Source organism: Vidua chalybeata, chromosome 16 (genome assembly GCF_026979565.1).
Source record: "Vidua chalybeata isolate OUT-0048 chromosome 16, bVidCha1 merged haplotype, whole genome shotgun sequence".
Taxonomy (NCBI): Eukaryota; Metazoa; Chordata; class Aves; order Passeriformes; family Viduidae; genus Vidua; species Vidua chalybeata.
The window spans coordinates 8,570,068-8,587,451 of NC_071545.1; the positions used below are offsets into that span (position 1 = coordinate 8,570,068).

At 42.9% G+C, this 17,384-nt stretch overlaps 1 protein-coding gene across 1 annotated transcript; it reads right to left on the reverse strand.

Moving 5' to 3' along the window:
- Window positions 1-88: 88 nt before the first annotated feature.
- Window positions 89-15,706, reverse strand: TMC7 (transmembrane channel like 7). Its single transcript, XM_053957505.1, has 16 exons — window positions 14,929-15,706; window positions 14,501-14,732; window positions 12,240-12,388; window positions 11,726-11,893; window positions 11,463-11,548; window positions 10,810-10,955; window positions 10,126-10,273; window positions 8,502-8,672; window positions 6,820-6,977; window positions 5,846-5,963; window positions 5,122-5,219; window positions 4,629-4,812; window positions 3,676-3,806; window positions 3,251-3,406; window positions 2,354-2,432; window positions 89-1,206 (listed from the first exon to the last, which is right to left on the reverse strand). Exons 1-16 carry the CDS (start codon window positions 15,146-15,148, stop codon window positions 1,147-1,149), a joined length of 2,304 nt encoding a protein of 767 aa, XP_053813480.1. The 5' UTR covers window positions 15,149-15,706; the 3' UTR covers window positions 89-1,146.
- Between the last annotated feature and the right edge of the window lie 1,678 nt (window positions 15,707-17,384).

Below are 17,384 nucleotides of genomic sequence, written 5' to 3' on the forward strand. Positions count from 1 at the left end.
CGGCCCCTGGCGGGCGAGGCGGGAACTGCGGCGGGAGCGCTGAGGGCGGCCCCGGCCGGCCCCACAGCCACGGCGGGAGAACAGCGGCTTGGTAAAATAAATAGCGTTTATTGAACGGCCAGCCCTTCACAATGAGCACAGAAAACACTCCAAAACTTTATACTGAAAGGATAGTGTCTCACATTAACTAAGAGAGGACTGATGCAGGTTTCAAACAATAAACGCAGTTTTGTACAAGAAATCTTTAATCATAGTCTTTAAATAAAGGACTGGGTTAGTAGCCTACAGGGACGCACGGTTCTCTGAGACACATGGTCCCAGCAGTTCGGGTAAGACAGAGGAAATGAGAAATTAAAGGGTATTGACACACAGTATTGCCAACCAATAATTTAACTCTGAAATATTCACATTTTAGAACACAAAGACCAGGAGTCAAGATGTTCATACGAGAATAAAATACAAATAATAATGACTTAAAACATTAAAAAAACCAAAAAAGGCCCCTCCACAGCAGCAAGGCTGGTGCCCCAACAGTGCTGTGCCTGCTGGCTTCTTCCTATCCTGAGTGTTTATTCAGAGCTCTTGCATCAGTTTGTTTTCTCTGAGCCATTTTGTGACCAGTTATCCAGTGTTCAACTGCTCTTGCTGCTTCAGAGCAAACCCTCACGTCTAAAAATATTTAGAAAATTTATTTCAAACCCATGCCATATTTTCTTTTCCTATGCACTATTCCAACATACTTCCATAGATCTTTTTTAAAACCAAAGCAAGTGAAAACATGTAAAACCATACATTTTCCCTCTCTTGTGATTCTTATAGCATAATTTCTAAAAACAGTACAAAAGGATTTCTGTTCTGATCATATTTTACCCAAACTCCCTGAAAACATAGGGATGTAACAAATCCCAACAACCCTGAAGCTGTATGAGAGTTAAAGTATCCTTTTTTGAACAGCTCTAACACAGTATAAATCAGCTGAATTTCCAAGTTTTGGAAACACTAAGCCTCAGACCACAAGCAGCCATAACAGAGACCACAGTTCCAGGGTGCCAGTCAGCTGCTCAGGTTTTACAAGCTGCAAATGCTTCTGCTGTTATCTTGTTCTGGGAGTTTCAGGAAGTCAAGTTCTTTTGGCTTGCGTGGTTTTCAAGGATACCTCTGAGCTTCTGCGATCTTTCTGATTAGGAACATCTTGTCACGACTCTCCTGGAAAGACAGAAGAACAAGAATGCTCCACATGAACAGTGTTAATACAAGTAATCGACAACAGCTCATTTCTTCATTAGAAATAGGTGCACTCACCTCATTGTACTCCCCCAGCACACTCTCAACTGCCTGAACAATTTCAAGCTTAACAGTGGCCTTGACTTCATTTATCTCACCTCAGGTTACACATTAACAGTTCTGCATTGAGCCTAGTAAAAACATCTCACACACCTCAACATTTAAAACCATGCTTCCAGGAAGCTGAACAAGAGCAAGCAAACAAAAATAAAAAGCACAGAAGAATTTTCAGAATTCCTAGCTGATTTGTGAACACTTAAAAAAGCAGGAAGGCTTCTGTTCCTAAATTCCTCACTCCTCAAAAATCTCCCCCTGGTAGTGCTTTTCTGCACACAGGTTGTTAAATGCCATATCTAAAAGAAGCACATATCAAGAAATGAGCTATTTAGTAAGAAAGTGAGAAGTCTCACTGTTGAGGCTGAGTTCTGACTCCAGCAGTTTGTCAGATCACAGCACACAAATGCTGCCAAACCGGGCTTTTGATGGCCACAAAGCAGCATTTCTGCACTTCTCCAAAGGGCTGATTAGTGGGGACTAGTTCCACTTTCAGTACCTGCTCAAGCACTTCTGGGCCTACACTCAAGAACAAGATCAGAAAAGATGCAGTAGAAATACAGGCCTGGAGGGAAGGGTACGGAGTTGGGTGCGTGTTTGTGAAGGCAGAGAAGGAAACAGAAGTGGAGGCTGTGCAAGATGGTGGAGAGGACAGGAAACACAGGATTCACGTTCTTCTTTGGCAGAAAAAAACCATGGAGATAAGTGATTTAAACAAGGCACAGGTGAAAAACAGGGACACAGCTTCTCAGGGGCAAATCTCTTGCATGTGTGTTGCCTGATATAACCAGACCTGGTTGCAGTTGCAGCTGGTACCCAAGAAAATCAACTCCACTGAGAAATACCACAATGCTTTGGTTATTTTTCCTGGGTAATTGGTAAAACATTCTTTACTGCCTGTTGCAAACACCAAATATCCAGGAGACTATGAAAACCAATATTCCTCTGCATGCCTCACTTCTGTACCCCTGAAGTTCTCTTTGTTGTGTCAGTAAAGTGTTGGGTCAGATCTTACCAAAACCAGTTGTTCTCTCAGCTGTTCAACCACTCGTTTGTGTGCTCGAGCCAAGGCAATAACATAGAACATCATGATGCTGTAAACAACAAACAAAAAGGGAGGACTTGAGATTTCCTATGTACGTAATAACCAGTTCAGTTCAGGAGAACACATAAATGTGTGCTACAAAAGGAAGTGAGGTGAAGTCTCACCTCTGCAGCTCTCACCTCTGCAGCTCTCTGAAGGCTACAAAAAGGTGAAGTCCTAAATAAGCCACATGGTTTTTCAAGCACAGAAGTTTTAGAAAGCATCAGGTAATAAGGGTCCAAAATTTGCAAACAGTTTAGTTAAACTGAAATGCAAAAAACTCCATTTAAACTTAAGAAAAACACTCATTTTTATTGGAAGACTGACCAGACCCTGGAATAGTGTTGTGGAGTCTCTGTATCTCTGGAGATACTGAAAATTTAACTGAGTATGGTTCCTGCTCTACTTAACCCTGTTTTGAACAGGAGAACTGGGTTAGATTCTCTCTACAGGTGACATCCAACCTTAAAAATTCTATGATTCTACACTGAATTTCATCTTACAAAATAACTGTTTTGGGAGTTTTGTTTTTTTCAGACTAGGGTTTGTGCATAGAGTTGTGATTACAGGGCTTACAGTACTAATTTGCAGAGGATTCACCGTTAACATTTTTGAGAAGGACACTGTTGAATATAGGGAAATGCAAGAGGAAATGGAACAAAGCTGATGAGTGTGAACACATGGGCAAAGACATAAGGGCTGAGGATTCACATGGGTTTTGATGCTTTTGACTGCAAATGGAAAATCTGGTCTAACAGATGCTTGGTATGAGTTCAGTAAGCAAGGAAATGCAGCTGCGTAACTGAATCAAGTCTCTACAGTACTCACCAAAGGATCACAAAAAAAGGCACTGCAAAGGCTTCTGATGCGATGCCAAAAAGGATCTGCTGCAGACCTGTTGGAAACTGAAGTATTGTATCTGGAATAACTTCCCACGAAGTGTTAAAGTTCCTGAATGGCCCACATGCCTTGGAAGAGGGGATACTGTCAAAGAAGCAGAACAGAAAGATGTTACAGCAAAATGTGAAGATAAAATAATCCAGCAGAAGCCCAGCACCAGTTTGGTGATGCAGTAAAAGTGTCCTATGTCTATGAAACTGTAATTTTTGTTTATATGAACTAAGCTAAAAGTTTATGTGTTATACCCTATATATTTTATTCCATTAATCATTCTAAAGTGTTGTGTCTGCTTTTACAGAACTGACAAGCTTAGAACAAGTGTCAACTTCACAGAACTTAAAATTGTCACTTACCGTGCTATGCTGAATCCCAGAGGGATAAAAGCCAAGAGGAGCCCAATCAACAGCACCACCAGGAAGAAAAAGTTGGAACTTGATGCCCTTATAGGCCTTGCTGCAGGTTTGCGTGTGTGTATCAAGACAATCTGAAGAGGGAAGGTGAGTAAAACTTACCAGCACATCTATATAGATATACATCCAAATATACTTCCCCAAGCAACTGAATTTTCTATTCTCAAACATGCCACCAGCTACCACACGACCACACCCTTTGATGTGTATGGGCTGAGAAGGGCTAAGACAAGATTGCCTCACATTTTGGTGTAAGTCAATGTCTCCTAATTTGTGTAAGAATTTGATCCAGAGGCCCTCACACACTTGCACAGAGTCAACAGACACAGGCATTTGGTGTATGATCCACAGCACTGCCACTGGCTTTGTACTGCCACATCTTCACTGGGTACATTCCCTCTTGCAAGACCTAAAGCATCAGCAAGAACTGGAGGCACAGAAGGAGCTGTGTGGTCACTGAGCAAAACTTCTGATAGTCAGAAATCACACAGACATCCAACCCAGCTTGGATTTTCCATTTTACTCCCAAATTTTTAGCAGTTTTGCAAAATTTTGTCCAAGTTCTAAGCTGTGTATTGCTAGTTAATAGATTATTGTAAGAAAGTCTTAAAAACTAGCTTTGTTACATAAAAAGCATTTCTTTAAAAAAATAGGCAAATAATTTGAGAAGTAGTAATTGAAACATGGCTTTGCTTGATTTCAAAGCAAAATTCTACTGTCTGTTAAAAGCACAAAACCTTACTGAAAATGGAAGATTATTGGTTCATTCCATCCACTGCATCCACAGGTGGTTTTAGGGTTTTTTGTTGGTTTTAGATCACCTGCATATCTATATGCCTGCATTACAAAAAAACAGAGATGTACTCAATTCTTTATCAAGCATGTGCCTTCATTACCTTTTTAACATAGAAGATGATGAAGTATTTTATAGTTGCTATTGCAGGGAGAAGTGGCGAAAAGAACGTTCCAATCCAGCAAATAGTCTGCCCATAAATGATTTCCAGGACATTGTCAGAAATTTCAAATTCCTTATGTCCAAACCACTGAACAAGCTTCCAAGAGCAATGAGTAACTAACAACCTGAAACCAAAGAATATTGTTAGTCCTAAAGTGAAGTTGAAGAATTTAGATGCATTCTAACACATTTGAAACACACACAACTTAGCATTTAAGCATTAGACAACATAACAGAAAAGGTCTGAAGAAAAAAGCTCTCAAATGTCAAAACCTATACAGCCATCTGAATAGCAAACAGGTGCTCAAAACACCAGAAATATGTTTATGCTTTATTTTAAAACTAGTAATTTGGTTAGCAATTTAAAGCAGAAAAAAGAAAATGTGTTTCATATGTCATTTGTAAAAATATGCTCAAAAAGCAGAGATACATACTTTCTGGGGAAGTCCGCAAAAAGGGCCACAGCAAGGATTACAATAAAATCAAATATCATCAGTTTGTACATTTCTTGTCCAACATCAGATTCCCAGCACTACAAAAACAAGTCAGGAAAAACAAGATTAGCAGTCTAAATAATCAAGTGAAAAATCTGTCTATCACTAAAGCAATAACCCTCTCAGTTAACACCATGAATGTTCAAATGCTATTAACTGCAATTTCTAAAATATTCAAATGTTTCAAAGTTCCCGTGTCAAACTCTTCACTTTTTTGTTTGTTTGATTTTGGGGTTTTTGTGTGGGGTGGGGGGGGGGGGAGGGCGGTGGCTGGGTGTGTTTGGTTTGGTTTTGGTGGTTGGGGTGCGTTTTTGGGGTATTTTTTTTTTTCTTTCTTTTGAGGAAAACCCATTTGTCTTAATGTTGCAAAAGGCAGTAGCACAATGTGTCCAAAACACAGCTACCTCAGACAATCCTTGTAGTGGACAGAAAGTCTGTGCTAAGAAATCATCTGCCACTGGACTAACTCTAATCAGAGTTTTAGACTAGCATATATGTGTAACAACTGTACTGGTTTGCACTGAGCAGTGGGAATTAACACCAGGTACAGCATGAACAGCAACCCCAGGGCTCCTACTGAACACCTCTAGACAAGCAACTCTCATGGAAAACAAATCTCTGTTCACAAGCTCAGATGAATTAACACCAAGGTAAATCTGCTTACAGGATAGAGTTTGTAATTGTATCCACAGGGCTTACACTTGTCACTGCCACAGCCGGCGATCTGACTCCACAGTGAGAACAAGAGGACGCCAATATTGGCCAACCGCACGAAGACACACCTGGAAGAAAAGCAAAACCTAACTCTAAATGTGCCAAAAAACAGCCATGTTAACACTTGGCTCACCTTGTACAGGAGTCCAAGGAAGCCTTAAAACACAAAAGGGTCATGCAGACCTTTAACAGGGCAGCCAGCCAGACAATAAACACATTTCTTTCCTTAGTAGTAAGTTAAAATTGCTTTTGACCTTCCCAGCTTTAGGCTACAGCCCCTTGCTTTTTTTCTCAGTAGTGTTCCTAGATCAGTCATTTCAGATGCAGATCTTGATGCTGCAATGGGTTGCAATTCCCTCAGGTACAGTTCTGTGTGCAGCATTTCCAATTCACATAGCTTCAGGCCTTCTGAGGCACTTGGCCAAATCACAGATACAAAGCATGGACTTGTAGAGTTCAGGTGCTTCAACCCAGATCTTACTGCCTTAAGCTGCCAAACATCAGCTCTTACACTGACACATCTTTTACCCCAAAACTTTTAACTTCTGCCTTGAGCAAAGCTGTGCTTCAGTCACTGCTGTACACTCACTTTTGCTTATTTAGGGAACTGCTGCATGCAAAGCAGTGAATCCACAGCTCTGCAGCCACAAGTTCTCTACTGATTGTTTATTCACGTTGAAGATGTCCAGACCACACTGCTAAATGGGACCAAGAAAAAATGTGGACTGAGATGATTGTACTGCACTGTCATCAAAACACATTGTTCCCAGATTTAAAGTTTCCAATTAAACACTGGCAAAACAATGCCTCCTTGCTTTCCAGTGCCAACTTCTCTGCTTCTTGATGTTCCAATGTTTACAATGCATATAGCCTACCAAGAACAAGTTGTTGAAACATCCAAGGACACAATAAAAACATCTTTACCTCAAGAGTGTCAGCTTGATTTCAAAGGCTGGTGTATAGTCTTCAAATCTGATCAGAAATGCAAAGATCAGAGGACCGATGAAGTTGGCCAGTGTGATCACCATGGAAGGCAAATACTGCACTAAGAGATTAACCTGGGAGTTTACATTGCCAATGTCCTGCAGGAGAAGAGATGAGACAAACACAATGCTTAGAGAAACACACCTTCCTGAGCTTGCTGTCTGCAGCTACACACCAGCCTGCCCTGTCCAGGATTCAGGCAGCATCTTTTACTCCGTCTTCATCCTCCACCAACATTTGCACCAGGCAATAGGAATCAACACCAGGTGCAACATGAATGGCAAACCCAGGGCTGAATCTGAATACCTCAAGACAAGCAAGTTTCATGGAAAATAAATCTCTATCCTTTATATGAGCCTGATCACTGCTATCTCTGCAGTTTGCTGCTACACACCCTTGCTTTCTCCTACTGCTTTCACCAGGAACTCCCTCCCCCTCCAGGTAAGAGTATTTCTGTGCTTCCTCAAAGCTTCTGTTTAAAGAGGTTCAATTCACCAAGGTTTGTGTCTGACTGTTGCTAACCAACACCAAGGCTACCAGGTTTTACAACCATTCCAAGTGCAAACACTTTCCAATTTATTCTTTCTGGTGCCAAGCAACTCCCCTGACTTTCCTACCATCCTGACAAGCTCCTGACAAGCATCCTGACTGCTCATTAAGACAAGGTCAAGATATCAACCCTTCTACTTAAAGCCCACAGTAAGTGAAGCTGTTCTTAAAGTTGTTCAGTGTTGTGCAGTCCTCTTCTCTGCCCTCAAACAATACCTCTGACATATAAACTCATTTAGCCCCCATTTCCTGCTTCTGTCTGTGCAATCCTGGCAGTTTACAGAAGTTCAGAGTTAGGTTCATGAGCACAACTTTCCTTGTGAACAGCTAAGTCCATCACACCAGGAACTCACACAGGGGAGAGAAAAATGGTGGTCCCCATTTCTACCAGACTAATCAAACTCTGAGGTCCTACATAGAAGTCAGTTACTTTTGTGAAGCTGTCACAACCAGAAGCTTGTCTGCTTTGTTCTGCTTCTGAACCACTCTTTCCATCTGCTTGTCCTGATGGAGGTGAAACCAACTCAACCTGATTCTTTCTGCTAGTGATGCAAGAACCTTTGCTTCTGAAAACTGCTGTGATCAAAGCCTTCCTGTTTCCCCACAGAGCGGTAATTCAAGCCACAAGACAGATCACAATCTTCACTCTGCCTTCCCCTGAAGTGCATTTTTGCAGTTGACAGTGAACCAGATCATGTGAAACAGATCATGATGAAGTTTGATTTAACCAGGTCAGTTCTCCCAGCCAGTTCACAGTCCAGACCCAGCAGATCACAGTGAGCTGAGCACAGTTACAATGGAAGGGTAGTGAGGGCTGCTCTTCTTGTCAGTTCCAAGGCACTCAACACTGAAGCCTCTGCAGCACTAGGAGACATTACTGGGGAGCCTTTTTTGGCACATGGTTCTTCATCTTTCCTGCTCTCATCTACTAAAAAACTAAGTCTGTAGAAAGCATTTTCTCATCCCTGCATGAAAGGTGCTATATTAAGATACTTGACTCTTTCACAATAGTTCCTCTTGCTGTAATCACCAGCCTTCACCAAATCTGTCCTAGTGTCATTTCTTATACTCACATTGGAGTTTTCTTGAGAGAAGACAGTTACTCTATAAATTGAGTAAAAACATCCTGATAAAATGGCTATGACAATTATATTTATAAATATTCTCAGAGAGTAGATGCGTAACTTTTCTCCCATTTTCCTCTCAGCTATTTTTTGCTTCAGTTTTTCTTCCTGCAAGTCCGTCTACAAAGAAAAGGAAGAAGAGATGCAGTTTTTTGGTGCAGCATACAACACTTAACATTATGTCTTCTACCCCGAGAAGTGCAAATCTGTAGCCTGTTCTAGGAGAGTCACTCCAGTGCCTGCCCAAGCACACAGAATGGAGTGTCTGTTCTTTGACAAAACAGGTCCATGCAGGAATGGAAGCCCCTGTATGCTCAGCCTCCTCGAGCTGAGGGCTCTGTAGCCAAAGACAAGCGTCCTGCAATCCTCTTCTCTCTACTGTATCAGTAACACATTTCCTTGAGGACAGACAGTTTGCATCTTTGTTGAGAGAGACTGATCTCAGCTTGAAACTAAACTCTGAAATGGGTAAACCAGTCACTCATCTCATTACTTCTGCAGGTAAGTAACCAGCCCTCACCACTATGGCTCAAAATTCCTTCTACTCTTTGTGAAGAAAAATTGGGGGATGGCACTGAAAGAAGGAAGAAGAGTCTTGAGCAGCTTGTCATGTAAACTTGGTGTATTTCACCTTAACTGACATGAAAATACAGTATCTCCTGTGAAGGCAATTTAACCTGGGCAAACCCATGTAACACCCATATGAGTGTATTTTCAGAGGACTGATGTCCATCAAACAGTAATATTAAGGGGCTAGTTCTTCTAAGATGTGTGTTCTGAAGGCAAAAGTGTAGCAAGTGAAGGAGGTTCTGATTCTATAATGAAAACAGATGACTGTGAACTTCACTAGAGCAGAAAGCAACTCACTGTAATTTATGAAATCTGTAATTATTGATTTGTGGTTTGAAGTGGAAGCATCTTCTCAAAGGTAATTTTTTCACTACACATATCTCTGCTTCCAGCGTACAGAGAGCAAAAAGAAAGTCCTTGTTTTACCACAAGAGCCTTTCAGACTCTTTTCAGAGCTTTATGATTTGGGAAATCTATAGCTGCATCAGCATTTTGTATGTGCATGCGTGCCAAAGACACCTAGTGAGAATTTTTCAGTATCTTCTTACTGCAACAATACTCTCAAACAATACAAAGAGCACCATCTGAATTTTATTTCCCCAAATTACTGCTTACTGCACTGTGTGCTTAAAACCCAGAAGACTCCAACTGCTCCCTGCAGGGTTTTGCCTGCAGCTGGGACAGATCTTCCTGCTGGATTATGCAGAAACTAACACAGGAAGCAGGACTGGAGTGTGAGGAAGAGGCAGATAAGCAGCTAACAGGCTGGCGTGGGTCCCCAGTGGATGGGGGAAGGGCCAACAACATCCGTGCCAATCCTTCTCATGTTGCACCACAACTCCACCTACCTAGAAAGCATGCAAGAGGATGTGGACTGTACCCCCAAAACAAGCAACTTCAATCCTTCTTAACTTTATTCCCTTATCTGCAAAATTGCACCCATCTCTTTTTAGCCATCTAAGCTGTATGAAACCATAATCACAAAAAGGCAGAAGTTACTCACCTGGAGCTCATATTGCAAGCTGCGATGTTTCAGCCGGGCTGCATTTGGATCTGTAATGCAGAAATCCCAGCCTGCAAAGACTTTGTTACAGTAACTCTGAAATGGATCTGCATCATGCACTAAGTTTTGCTTAAAGCCTTCCACAGACCTAGAGAAAAAATTGTGAGAAGATGTATTTTATGCACAGGAAAAACACACACAAGCAACCCGGCTGATCAAAGACTAAATGACCCCCTCTGTGAGGAAACTGTCACCTTTGCTTAGTACCAGCCAGTGTCTGGGACTCTTTCAGTGTGAGATTCTGCAGCAGCTGACCCTGACTGATACAGGTTATTCCTATCTGCACTTCACCACAGTCACACCATCTCACCTCACCCAGACCCAGCAAAGGAAACTGAGATGGCACAGATAAAACTCAAACAAAAACCCCTAAAAAATCCTCCAAAAATTCAGTATAGTAGAGGAGCTTTCACTTATAGGTATGCATACATATGAAAAACTGATACTTCAAATTGTTTTCTTTTTCCCAAGCCCTCCAAAGGCTACTGTGGCACAGCATCCTCAGGGAAAAGACTCCCCATTTCCACATAAACAACTCTAGAACACAGTATGTTCCCTTCAAGAAGGAATACAACCTAAACTGTGCAACAAATAACAGTAAATAAACAACACCAAAATGTTTACCTCTTTATTATCCAGAGGGAACTTAAGGTAAGGTAGGCAAATGTAGCCAGCAGGTATGCGAGTGGCAAGTTGTACCTCATGATACTGATCCATACAGCATCTATTGAGTAATAGCCATAAAACAAACTTGTCACTTCAAGGAATCCCTGTGAAAATGAAGATGAAATAGAATTTGTAAAAGCAGCAACAACTGCCCCATTAAATCCAACCTGGCATTAAGCAATCATTTTGCAAATTTAAAATTAGGGCCCCCAGCAAGCTACAAGTCTGTAGCTTCTAAATACTCCCATTGTCTCTACCAAACCGTAGTGCAGGCACTGTGTGCTTAAAATCCCTCCCCTCTCCAGTCAAAGAGCTGCAGGACACAGACACTGGGACCCTACACAGAGAGCACAATAGGCAGTGTGCTCCAGAATAATAAGGGATAGCAGCTGGGGAGGAGAGGCACAGGCTGCAGCACGTGGCCAGCCTTGTGGTCACTCGGTAAAAGTCAGTTTGAAAACTGCCCTTCTCAGAAATAACCTACCCCAGTGATGCATATGCCTTACCATTTTTCAAAATTATCAAAGCTTCATTCCACAAGTAATTTTTTAATTCATTTTAGATGCTACATGAGACACTTAATTAAAAAAAAAAACCAACTAATTACTTACAGTGCCACTGAGCAAATCTTTGAGGTAAGTATAGAAGTAAATAAGTCCCTTATTACCACTAGGTTTATAAATTGTGCAGGTATCATCTGTCAAAAGAAAGGCATGAAAAGTCACTCAAATGGTAATGCCCTCTGAACTGCAAGATCACGTTAATTCAAACATGCCACTCTTATAAAAAGGCTTTCCTTTTTTTCTGGGAGGTGGAGAGGAAGCTGATGGAAAGGGGGAATCTTACAACAGCTGTACATAGAGAAGTTGTTTACCTATGTTCTTTGGAGAAATGTAAGCAATGGTACTGTTGAATATTCCATATTTAGAAATTATGGTGGGAAGAGTAACAAAACTGAACATCAGGATAAAAATTATAAAGTTCAGCAGGACCAGAAAGCGCAGGAAGGAGAAGTAGGACTGGATGCCAGTACCAAATTTCCCTGGGAATAAAAGAAACATGTGCCAATAATTAAGATGATAAAACCACTGAAAATACAGAGAAAGATTATAAAATCAGTTTCACTGAAGCGAAGAAACATTGTTAAAGCTAGTTTTAAGTACTACGGACTTTTAGCAATATAACTGAAATGCAGGTTGGACATATTAATTATTTTTTCCAATGTATTTCCTTCTACCATATAATGGATTTTTTGTTCAGCAATAATAAGGGAAGAAAGTAACTTTTTAAGCACATGTAGTTATATCTGAAACTATGCTCCCACAGGTAAAACTGCCAATAACAGAAGCAACTTTCCAGAGGAGAAATGGACATCAGAATAGAAATACCTTCTATGCTGTGAATATCATGTCGCCACAGCACCAGGTAAGATGACAAGCCCTTGACTTCAGTGAGTGCTTTTTTCAGTGATTTACTGCTAGTTCTTCTCCATTTCTTCCATCTAGTTAAATGTTCTGTATCAGCCTGCTGAGAGTCCCTAAGAAGCCAGAAATACAGTTACTGAGCACAAGAAATAATTTTTCTCTCCATGTAAGAGGGCTTAGCAGGATGGAGCCTGCCCACAGCCTTCAGGGGAATAGCTACAGACACACAAGCTCTCCCCATTTGATCTTGCTGGTAATGGCAACATCAACTTAATTCAAAGAGGGCAAGCTGTCTCATGAAAAACACTCACCTCTCTTGGAGAAAAAACAAATACAAAAAAAACCCAGCAAAACAAAACTGACAATAAATTTTTGAAAAATTTGCTGAAAAGTGCCAATTCAATGAAATTGAGAAAATATTTTTTGCCAACACCTCTGGGCACACACTGTTCTAATGACAAGCTGCAAAGAAACACTGAGAATGTGCCACTGTCTGTAATTTTTAACCAGTCACTTATGGATTTTCATACTATATGAATACATATGCATTTTAAAAATTGCTGCCTGGTCAGCAACAGCATCAAGGAAAATTCTCAGTGGCTCAGAGTTTTCATTTTGTTGTTTCTTTCAAGAAACCTTAAAACCAGACAAAACTTCATAGAAACATAGCTTGAAAATGGATTTGTATGCAGCAAATTCTTTTCCAGCCTCTGATGCCACTGAAGAAGGGCAGCAGTTATGTAAGTACCCATGAGGACACGGTGCTGGCATACCAAGGTTTCAGTTTTAAAAGATTGTAGTCAACCCAACTCATGTGCTCAAGGGATGCACTGCCGTGCGTGCTCTGTGTTGCCGGTTTCCTCATCCTTTCAGCATTTTGGCAGGAAGTCAAATTAAACCTATACAAACAATCAGGCAGCAGATGACCTCAGCTTTAAGAGCAAACACAGCTCCCCTCAAGAGATTTCATTCTGTGGAAACTACAGGCTGCAGTTTGCAGTGTTTTAACTCTGCAGAACTGCCTGGTCCATGCTCGGTTTGCATTGTAAATAGAAGCGTGGGCTGCATATTCATCCGAGTTACAGAAGTCGAGTGTTCAGCTCTCAGGACGTTTATGCCAAGCACTTTGTGTTGGCAGCTGCTGCACAAATGCAGATCACCGATCTGTAGAAGCGCCAAGAAGCCCCACCAGAATCTCTCAGTGCTAACATGTGTAAACAAGCCTGGGACATTGCTACTCCACTCCTCCCTCCAGTTCCTTTTTATTGAAGAACTGAACTTTAGATACCCAACTTCAAATAAAAATTCAGGGTATCAAGCACTTTCCTTTACCGTGACTTCGATCTTCTACTGTTTCTTGTGTACAGGCTAGAGACTTAAACTCCAGGGTCAGGCTGTTTGCCACTGCTCTTGCAATAGTGTAGCTCTTGTTCTCCCCGGAGTACCAGACATTAATTGTCCTTCCACCTCTCTTCTGGTTCATAACTAGAACTACAATGTACCTGATTTAAAGGTGCAGCTGTTGTCTGACAGTGCAAAACCACATCCGGTATCCTCTATTCTCAAAGCAGTTCTCAGCTTAGCAATGAGACATGAGATAACAAGCACTGAACTTCAGGCGGGGCAAAGCAAGGTCTTTGCAATCACTCCCTCCGGGGGGTTACCACCAGGGGGGCAGGAACAGCCCACAGGAAAGAGTCATTTAAAAAGGAACGGGGCAGGGGGAGAAGATAAAATGAAGCAAAGGGCCTGGAAGCTTCCTATCAACTGTACAGAGCCACAGCAGAGAGAGCACTACATTGTGTAAGAGCAGCTAAGCAGACTCAAGAGCAGCAGCATTCGCATAGCAGCGGGGGGGGTGTGGGGATGTGTGTGTGTTCATGCAGATAACTCGCAGTGACCCTTGAAATCACAAAACCCTGAGAAAAAAAAAAAAGTAACAAAAAAATCAAAACGGAAAACAGTGAGAAACGCATTTGTTTGCTACAGGTAATTCCCAGTTTTGACTAGTTTCTTCCAATTCAACCTACTTCTGCCCCCAGTCAGCGACTCCCTCGTGCCAGCCAAGAGCACTCGGGCACCCTCTTGTCAGAATCACATGGCATAGGGTAAAACAGATACAGCCGAACCCAGTTCTGCTTTACCCTTCTAGCGCACCTGGGTTGTGTTTAGGAAAAAGTAATTTAAAAAAAACCAAACCAAGGAAGAAACGCGCGAAGATTAACCTTATTCTCCTCTTCTCTGCCATGGATTTCGGGTGCTCTCTGGCAGGGCGATCAGCCAGTTCGCCTGTCTCCGCTCGGGCCGCGTCCCCGCGGCTGCCCGCGGTGCCCAGCAGGGCCGGCCGGCGCTCCTGGGTGCCCCCGCGGCGCCTCCGCGCCGACTGGCAGCTGGGCAGCTCCTGCAGGAAATCCACAGGTGCGGTGCCGTGAGGCTCCTCGGCAAGGAGAGAGAGTCCTGCGGGGGAGAGACAGGGGCTGCGGGTCGGGGGTCACGGTGCCAGGGCGGCCGGGACCCCGCAGCGCCGCGAGGGGCGAGGCGAGGGCAGCGCCGCTCGCTCCGCTCCCGTGCCGTTCCGTGCCGTCCCTCCATCCCCCCGCCACCTGCGGGGGCCGCCGGTGCTGCCGCCGCCCCGCCTGCCCCGCTCTCTCACCGCCGCTGTCCCGCTGCCATGCCGGCCCCGCGGCGGCCCCCAGCCCGCTCATGGCTGCGGGGGAAGCCGGAGCCCCGCGCCGGTGCCGCCGTTTCCGGGCGCGGCGGGGCCGTGGGGCGGCGGCTGCCGGGACGGGGCTGGAGGGCGGGGTGAGGCTGCCCCGGGGCCGCCTTCCCCCGGCCCACACCCGCCGGGGCGCCCGCAGCCAGCAGGCTCGCATTTTGGGACTTCGGAGTCTTTCTGTTCCTCTTAGCCCGGGCTTGTTTTAAACTGTGCGTGAAGATAGACGGCAGGGTGTAAAGGCTCCTGCCATCAGCCCGCCCTCTCCACTAGAAGGGGCTCACGCACCCCAGGTGCGGAGCTGGGGGTGTTCCGGCTGATGGGCATCTCTCACCGACGTTTGGCTCGGAAATAAATTTCGTTTCAATGTCTTCCGTCAGTATTAACTGCCCGTGCTGGTGTTGGGTGCTGTAAAAACTTACAAACTCCGATACCTTGTCAGTTTGCGTTAGGTCACAAGCCCGAATTCACAGCTTGTTCTGTGACTGGACGCAGTGGCGCAGGCTGCAGTGGAAACAGCACAGCTTTACTCTTGAATGTGAAAACTTGGTGTGAACTGGAACAAATAAAGTCAGTAGATGCTGAGCCTTTTTTCGCATCTGAGAGCGAGGGTGGGTTTTGTGTGACCTTGTAGTAAACGTCTGAGAGAGACTTATTTCTTGGAACAATTCTTGCCTTTTGTGTGAAATTAACAGCATGTGTGACAAATAAAGAAGTGAAACCTCCAGAAGTCTCAAAAGCCTTACGTGGAGGGGAAAAAAATATTTCTAGCCTTTCTTACTTTATTCTACTGATAATTAAAAGATAACCAGATTTTTCTGAACGTTCTTCATGCACTTTCTGCAGTAGTTTTAAAAATAAGTCATTATGAGGCTTCAAAATGCTGAATCAGGCACAAATGAGCATGTTTCTTCTGTGAGCTGTGTGCCATCAGCTCAGGTATATAATTTTCAAATTGTTTTGCTAGCAACAATCTATGTTGGTAATCTATTTTCATTATAAAACCATAAAATGTTGTTGATAAAAATAAAAGTTCTCAAAGTAATTTAGATGTACATGTTTATAATCTGTGTTACCAGCAGAGGTGAAAGGTATATCTTAAGGGGAATTGTTGTGAAATACGGAGACATGGAATTAAAGCACAGCAACTTCCTTATTGCACTGAATGACTTAAAAAAACAACATAGAAACACACTGTGCCAGTGTTCTTGCCTTTGTGCTGGCAGGTTTGTCTTTGTGATGATCTCAAAGGTTTCTTCCAGCCTTGATGGTTCTATGATTCTATAACTAATACAGATTTTTGATGAGAACAACCTGTAACTTGCCCTCATCCTTCTATAAGTCGCTCTGGAGGCCTATTACTTTTTTCCCTTCTCCTTTTCAGAGAGCTCAGAGATTTCAGAGATCAGGATGGGTTTTGCCAGGTGGGATTTTTTGTATAGCAAAGGCTGATGCTGTGAGAGTATCAGCAGGATTGGGGTATTGGTGACAGAGCTGGACACCCCAGTGACACACATTTGCACAGGTGATTGTGGTTCCTTGGGTTTCATGGGATTCATTTGAACAACTCCCAGCTGATCATTTTGAAAAACTCAGGGCATGGAAAATAAAACCCCTCAGCAGCATTCCTGAAAAATCATTTAGTGTTGTTGAGCATTAGTGCTGAGCTTGTGATTCATGTGCTGGATAAGATTGTGCATTTATACACACTGTTACTGGTGCCTTGAAGCCACCCAAGCATGGGCTTTGTGTGGCCCTAAATAGGAATATTTACGGGGTAAAGCTGCCCTGGGGTGTCATCTGGGGTGGCAGTTTCACTTTTTATGTTTCTTTTTTTACCATGAAGAATACAAAGAGGAAAGGTGAATAATACACTTGAGGTTAAATAAACTCTTTCTGAAACTCTGTGTTCTAGAGAAGTATTGTGTTAATGATCCCATGAGAACAAATTTAAATAAAGATTGGAGGAATTGAAACAAGATTGACTTCCCTAGGAATTTTGTGAGAACATTTTCTAACATTCTTTTTTTTCAGTTAAGAAAGCTTTTATGACACTTGGAAATGTTTCAAGGAATTTTATGGATCACAGCAATCCCAGGTGGAAAAACAGGAAGACAGACATGCTGAGGAGGAGAGGATGGATGATTCTACCAGAGCACAACGGTCACATGCAGGGAATGCAGTAAGTTCCACTTGTATATCATTTGTCCAGTGTTCCTTATCCACAAAAGCAGCAGCTCTCAGTCTGTGCTGAGCATGGAAGCCAGTGCCATATTCTGTTTCCCAGGATGCTGGAGATAGGTCTGTCACATTTAGTAACACCATCCATTTCCAGGACAATTTTTCTTTTGCATGGTTCCTCTTCCTAATGCCACAGCTCAAAAATGCTTCTAAGC